At 41.5% G+C, this 6,477-nt stretch overlaps 1 protein-coding gene across 1 annotated transcript; it reads right to left on the bottom strand.

The window, feature by feature from the left end:
- Window positions 1-1,717: 1,717 nt before the first annotated feature.
- Window positions 1,718-5,860, bottom strand: LOC126407282 (prolyl-tRNA synthetase associated domain-containing protein 1-like). The gene is made up of 4 exons (XM_050072102.1): window positions 5,678-5,860; window positions 4,259-4,384; window positions 4,061-4,150; window positions 1,718-2,774 (listed from the first exon to the last, which is right to left on the bottom strand). The coding sequence occupies exons 1-4, from the start codon at window positions 5,756-5,758 to the stop codon at window positions 2,562-2,564; spliced, it is 510 nt and encodes a 169-aa protein (XP_049928059.1). The 5' UTR covers window positions 5,759-5,860; the 3' UTR covers window positions 1,718-2,561.
- Between the last annotated feature and the right edge of the window lie 617 nt (window positions 5,861-6,477).

Raw genomic sequence — 6,477 nt, 5'->3', positions numbered from 1 at the left:
GTGCATTGTTCTGCTGGGAACCACTGTAGACCAACGCACTGGTGCCAGACACCGCAGATCCTGTGTCCATGCCTCCACAGGTCAGAGCCCAGTCCCATCCAAAGAGGCCCCACCTTGGATTAGGGGTACATCTGAGGTACCGGCACATCACAAGAATCCTTGAGCAGATTGGGACCTTGGAAATTTAGAAGCCAGGTCGACACCTTGAACGTTTTGTCACGCTCCACAGGCCATTTCTAAACAGCAGATCTCATCCTCTGCTCAAAGGGTAAGGAGCTCCTGAATCTAAGTGTTTTCTCAATTTGCAGATATTTTAGGCTGCCGTTCTTCTTTGAGTTAGCTTCTAACTGCTATCAGCTACTTTTTAAATCTCCCGCAGTGGGTAATTCACATAACATATCATCAAAACATCACAACTAGGGCGCCAATGATCACATCAATCATGGGCACCCATTTATACAAACATTGTTTCAGTGCTGTTACTATTTACTTTCCTGGCTCAAAGGCAAAACAACTCTGTCACCCTATTAGTGATTGCACCTTATATACAGAATAGTGAGGTGGCATAGAGGCACAATATTCCTGCCTTGAACAGGCGGTGTAAAAGGGGCTAGAGAGACAGAAAGTGACGTCTACATACATTTACTCAATGACTGTACTTAAATAAAAAAATTATAGGTGCTTGTACTTTTATGTCATTACATTTTATGCAACTTCATGCTGAAAAGTGAAAGAAGTTTTCTTGGCGGACGCCAACAGACTCAACAAACTGATCCGCAAGGCCAGTGACGTTGTGGGAAAGGAGTGTGACTCTCTGATGGTGGTGTCAGAGAGGAGGATGCTGTCTAAGCTACGAACTATCTTGGACAATGTCTCACACCCACTCCACCATGTGCTGGTCAGGCACAAGAGTACTTTCAGTGGGAGACTCATACCACCAAGATGTACCGCTGAGCGCCACAGGAAATCATTCCTGCCTGTGGCCATCAAACTGTACAACTCCTCCCTCTGAGTGGCCCTGAGACTTTTTCACACACACTGCAATAATCCAATGTAATTTGTGCAATAACCCCATTTCACCCTGACTGTATATATTCTGTTTGTGTAAATAATCTTGTTCAATTTACAATATATATATGTATATATATATATTTATTTACGTTTATGTTTGTTAATAATTCCTGTTTATTTAACTATATATTTGTAAATACTACTGTTTAAATTTCTTATATTTTCACGTATCTTTCCTTTCTTGCAAGGAGCACCTGTAACATAAATAATTTCCCCTCGGGGATCAATAAAGTATTTCTGATTCTGATTCTGATAATTCCTGCATTCAAAACCTTACATAAAGGTCCAGTGTGGAAGATTTAGGTGGATTCAGTCACATCTAGTGGTGAGGATTGCAGATTGCAACCAGCTCAAATTTCTCCCGGTTAGGATCACTTCAGTGTTCATTATTCAAGAGGTTTTTACTTGGAGCCGAATGATGTTTCTTCTTCTCAAAAACGAACAGACTAGGTGATTTAAAGCAGTAAAAACACTGAATAAAACAATTTGACGTTACAAATCAGTGTTTCTTCGATGCTGTTTGGCATGTCGGAGATGGGCCACCAGCACGTAGCAAGCTTACTGAAATGTCGCAGGAACAAATGGAGTGGATGTCTCTTGCCTGGTCAGGAATGATGGAGGAGGAAGTGAAGATGAAACACATACATTTCATTCATGACCTGGAAGGATTTATTCTGCTATTGCCAAGAAAAGGTAATCTGTACAGAACATCGTTCGTGTTTGGAACACAGTTAATCTACTCTACCTATTCAGCCCTGGAGGTTGAAACAAGGGTGTGTTTTTTTCTTGGTTGGAGTTTCCTGCTAGCACCCCCAGAGGCTGGAGTGCACATTGCAGCCACAAAATGAAATATCAACATAGGTGATGACACATTATCAGTAAGAGTTCCTGCTCTCGAATACATTAGCAGATGAATAAACATTTATTTTGGCCTGTTTCTAGTCTCTGGAAGGTTTTTGTTTTGTAAAAGGCTGCATGGAAGGAAATCAATCTAAAAAATGCTGGATGATATGAAAACAATCAGCAGTGTGTCGTTTATATTTACTGAGCTAAAACATGTAAAACCGTCTGCTCCTTTAATCAAGAGACTTAACAAAGTAAAACGAAGAGACATAACATGACAAATGGAAGACAATTAGAGAGTGGTCTTGTGTTTAACAACCCAAAATAAATTTGAGTCTTAAAAAGTCTCTAAATAGATCTTCACCTTTTTGACCTTTAAATAAAAATGAGTTTTGGCAGAGCTGTAAAACCGTATTTCTTTCTGTTTGTAAATCATAACTGCTCAGCATCTGGATTTATGTGTAACTAAAAAAAGCTTCTCCTGATGTTCCCAATGAAGACTTTCACTGATCTTTGTTTTCAAATTCTTTGTAGCAGAATAAGTTCATATTCAGCTCTGCATGTTTTCCTCACGTCCAGTTTAATCCCTGCAGGCTGCTGGGGTCCAGTTCTTAACCCCGGTTCAGTTCAAAGTTCCCTGTCCCGTCCTACTCGAAGCTCTCCAAGACCGCTTCGTGTCCCGTCTCCCGGAGAAAGCGCAGGAAGTCATCCGGTCGCAGCCCCATGGTGGCAGCATTGGTCATGGGGTGGAAGTAGACCAGCTCGTGGCCTCCCTCCACCAGGTCCCGGTCCAGGACAAATTTAACACTCTGGTCCTTGTCGAAGAGCAGAGCGAGAGCCGTCGCACAGCCTTGACCCACCTGAGAGGAGACGGACAGAGGAAGTTAAGAAAGTAGAAATCAGAAACAAACTGCAAACCAGAACTGGGAAACCAGACCAGTTTGTAGTGGTAAATGAAATATAGGGACAACAGGTCTAATGGTGGCAGCAGCTGTCTGAAGTTTAAAATATGTGAAAATTAAACTATTAAACTATAGAAGACTGAACCTGCTCTACCAGCTGACCCTGGATACTGAGCGGTTGGAAAAGAGGTGATGATGATGGTGATTTCTCTCTGCCCCCACAGCACACCTCTTTGGTCTTTGTGATTTTTTTGTGTCCGGGTAAAAGCAAAAGAGATGTCTGAGAGAATTGGCAGAGGCTGAAGACTTTAACAGTTTGACATGCACGCCTCACCGTTCTTTATAAAAGGTATGATTGGGGTGTTCGGGGACAGAGTTGTCATGGCCGTAATCCAGCAGCGGAGGTAGGAACAGTGCCAAAATGACGCCTGTGTAAAAGGGACAGTCAGCAGGGCAGTCGGGACGGGTATGACGTTTTGGTTATGTGTTATGTTTGCAACCCACCGCTGGGAAATTTAAAGAGCAGATAGTAGCAGTTAGCAGCTAACTCAAAGAAGAAGAACAGCGACCAAAACTGTCCGCAGATTGGGGAGACAGTGATGTCCAGGAGCAGGGACGGTAAATGATTGTTGTTGCCTCCTTATTGCATTCTTACTGTTTATAAAGAAGTGTTTCCCACATAATTAGAATATATGTGTGGTGGTAGCTGATGAATGGGAGTAGGGGCTGACTGTCTATCTGTCCTTGTGTATCTCTGTGTCTGCTCTCTGATTTCAGGGGTCCATGAATGCAGCTCAGGCAGAACTCTTCTTTTTTTTTCACCCTAAGCAGCAGTATGAGAGGCAAACTTTTAGACCCAGTGCAATGCAGGGTTGAGTTTCACTGTCACCATGCCTAACGTCCTGCTGCTACGTCTCCTAATGAATGGCCCAGCTCAAAAAATAGAAAACCATAATGTGGCAGTAGATGTTTTAATAGTGGCGGGCCACCACTAATAAATGAATGTGTGGGAAACCTGTCAAGCACTGCTGACATGTATGTCATATGTAACACTAGAGACTGACGCTGTTGTGAAAATGCAAAGGCAGCATAAAGAAGGGCCTTTGTAGCGGCCCTATATACAGAAATATTGACACTGCTGTTCAATTAAAATATATTTTTACTTGTCTTATTTGACCCTGACGAGACTGTGAGCTGATTTCTTTAAATGTTTCTATGAACAAGGTGATTTAACCAGTTCTTACCTTGAGTTTCTCCAACATGGCCGCCTCGTCTGCGAATCGCAGGTTGCCGCTGCCGACACCGAGCTTCTTGGCGAGGTCGTTGAGGTTCACCTGCAGAGGAACAGAGAGGATTATGGGACGCAGCAGAGAAACATGACAGTTCAGAGGTCAGGTGGGTGAAATCTTCATGTGACAGTGGATGTAAAGATGCGAGCTGACCTGACGGTCGTGTCGAGCCGACACCAGCCACAGGCCTTTCTTCTTCTTGTCCTTCAGGAAGAGGTTCTTGGAGACGGCTCCGTTCACCTGCTGCAGGTGAGGCATCATCTCCTCCACCGTGAACACCTGCAGACAGGAAGGCAGGAAACAACTGTTCTTTAAGTGTGATGTTACACCTACAGCTTAAAATAACAATGATAGTACAGATGTTATAAACAATTTTTGTACATTTTACGACCAAATTAAATATTTAATAATTATCGTACATTTTGAGGATGTTTATTTTTAAATAAAGATTTTTATTAAAAGCCTCACACCATGACATCACATAATAACTACATTAGCAAAGAGGATCAGAGGTGGAAACTGAAATCACACAGTCTTTTGATGCAACACAGATAAACTGACACCTGTGTAGAAACCTTCAGTATGAGGCTGGATGATCACATGAAGGTGCACAGCCAACAAAAATGATCTGTTCGCGCCCCCTGCAGGTCACAGCAGGGTCTTGCAACAGAAACGTGTCAGACAGGTTATGTAAAACCATCTGTACACTTGGATCTGACAATAATTTTATACTTCTCAGACTCTGAAATTCAAAACTGCACCAAAAGCCTCCTCTTTTATTACAGTGGAGGTTTCTATTTGATTCACCGCTGAAGCAGTGTGTAGCTGCTGACAATCAATACAATGAAAGTTGAATTAAAATAACAAAAATGCATTTTTAAAACACCTTAAAAAGGTGTTGAAGTTCTAAGAAATAAATGTCGTTTGCATTTCAGAATCAAATCGTCGCAGTTTTGTTTATAGGTGACATTTTAAGTTTGGAAACACTGTCATACCAGACTCCATTCAAAACCTTATCGCTTTTTAATTTGTCTTTTGCATTCTGCACAAATACATGACTGGAGGAACAAATGCTTGAGGCAAATCTGCTTCGATTGATCTCACGGCAAATTCGGCATGTAAATAAACAGACAATTCAACAGTCAAATACATAAAATGACAACTATTTAACACGTCCACGTGTCCATTATCATTAATACTGCAGCGAAAACACACAAATCACACAGCTAAAACTACACTACAATGTAAGTAATTCACAGATTGGATAACGCCGAATAGAATTGTGAGTCCTTAAGTTTCATGCAGTGTCTCAAAGTGTTTAAAGGTGTTTGTTGACAATTTGTAATAAGCAAAGAAACTTAAAATGTGTGGTTTTCTAATGGGATTCAACAGTGTTTCGTTCTCGATACAAAGTAGTATGGCATATCCCAGCATTGTATTCCTCTCCCAGCAACATTAACTTATATAATGAATGATATTTTGATTTAATAATCACAGCATAGCTGGTGATGTTTCTGATTTAAAAGTTTGGACTCTGTCAGCTCATTTATAAACAGGTATTTTCAGTTTTACCGGCGGATGCTCCACGCAGGTCGTCTCGATGTTTAGAGACTGCAGGTACTTCTCCAGCTCAGCGCGCAGGTCTTCTGACATCTTTATGAAATGTGTTTTTAAACAAATCAATGAACACAAACCAGAAGTGGATGAACAGAATGTACAGAAACAGCTGCACCAAGAGGAAGACCTCTTCTTCTTCTATGAGTTTAATGGCGATTGGCAAACTAGCTTTCACTTGCATTACCGCCACCTACTGGACTGGAGTGTGGAGCAGCAGATTAGCTGGGGAAATTATTCCTGTTACTCCTAAATAATGTGAACATAGTCCAGTAGGATGCTTCCCTATTCTATGGAGAGTGTCATTTAATCCAGTATGTCCTATCCTCAAACAGGTAATGACCATCTTTTCCCTTGGGCTCCCACTGCATAATCTACCAGCACCTACTGTACATGTTGTAGCAGGGAGCTTTTTATGTCATTTATTGTAAATTGTTTTATCTGTATCTTAGTAAACTGAACTTATTAACATATGGTTTTATCTGTCAGTGCTGCAGTTGGCATTAGCCTCCAGTCATGGGAGCAACTGGTGCAGTGGGAGTTCACCTGTTGAGTTGTGGTGATATAAATTAAGGTTTGCTGCAGCACTTGCAGTAGTTTTAGGTTTTTCTGTTGGAAAATGACTTCATTTTGTGTGTATGTTTGGTTCTCTAGATCGTATACTTCCAGTGTATTTGCCTATGTGCCACACCCTCTGCAGCAAGACACCATAACTTTTAAGTGCTTTTATGATATTGCTGTCAGGGACCCTGAGTTTA

The sequence above is a fragment of the Epinephelus moara genome, chromosome 19, assembly GCF_006386435.1.
Source record: "Epinephelus moara isolate mb chromosome 19, YSFRI_EMoa_1.0, whole genome shotgun sequence".
Classification (NCBI taxonomy): Eukaryota; Metazoa; Chordata; class Actinopteri; order Perciformes; family Serranidae; genus Epinephelus; species Epinephelus moara.
The sequence above is the reverse complement of the archived record's forward strand: the minus strand, read 5'-3'. Positions and strand labels throughout refer to the sequence as shown.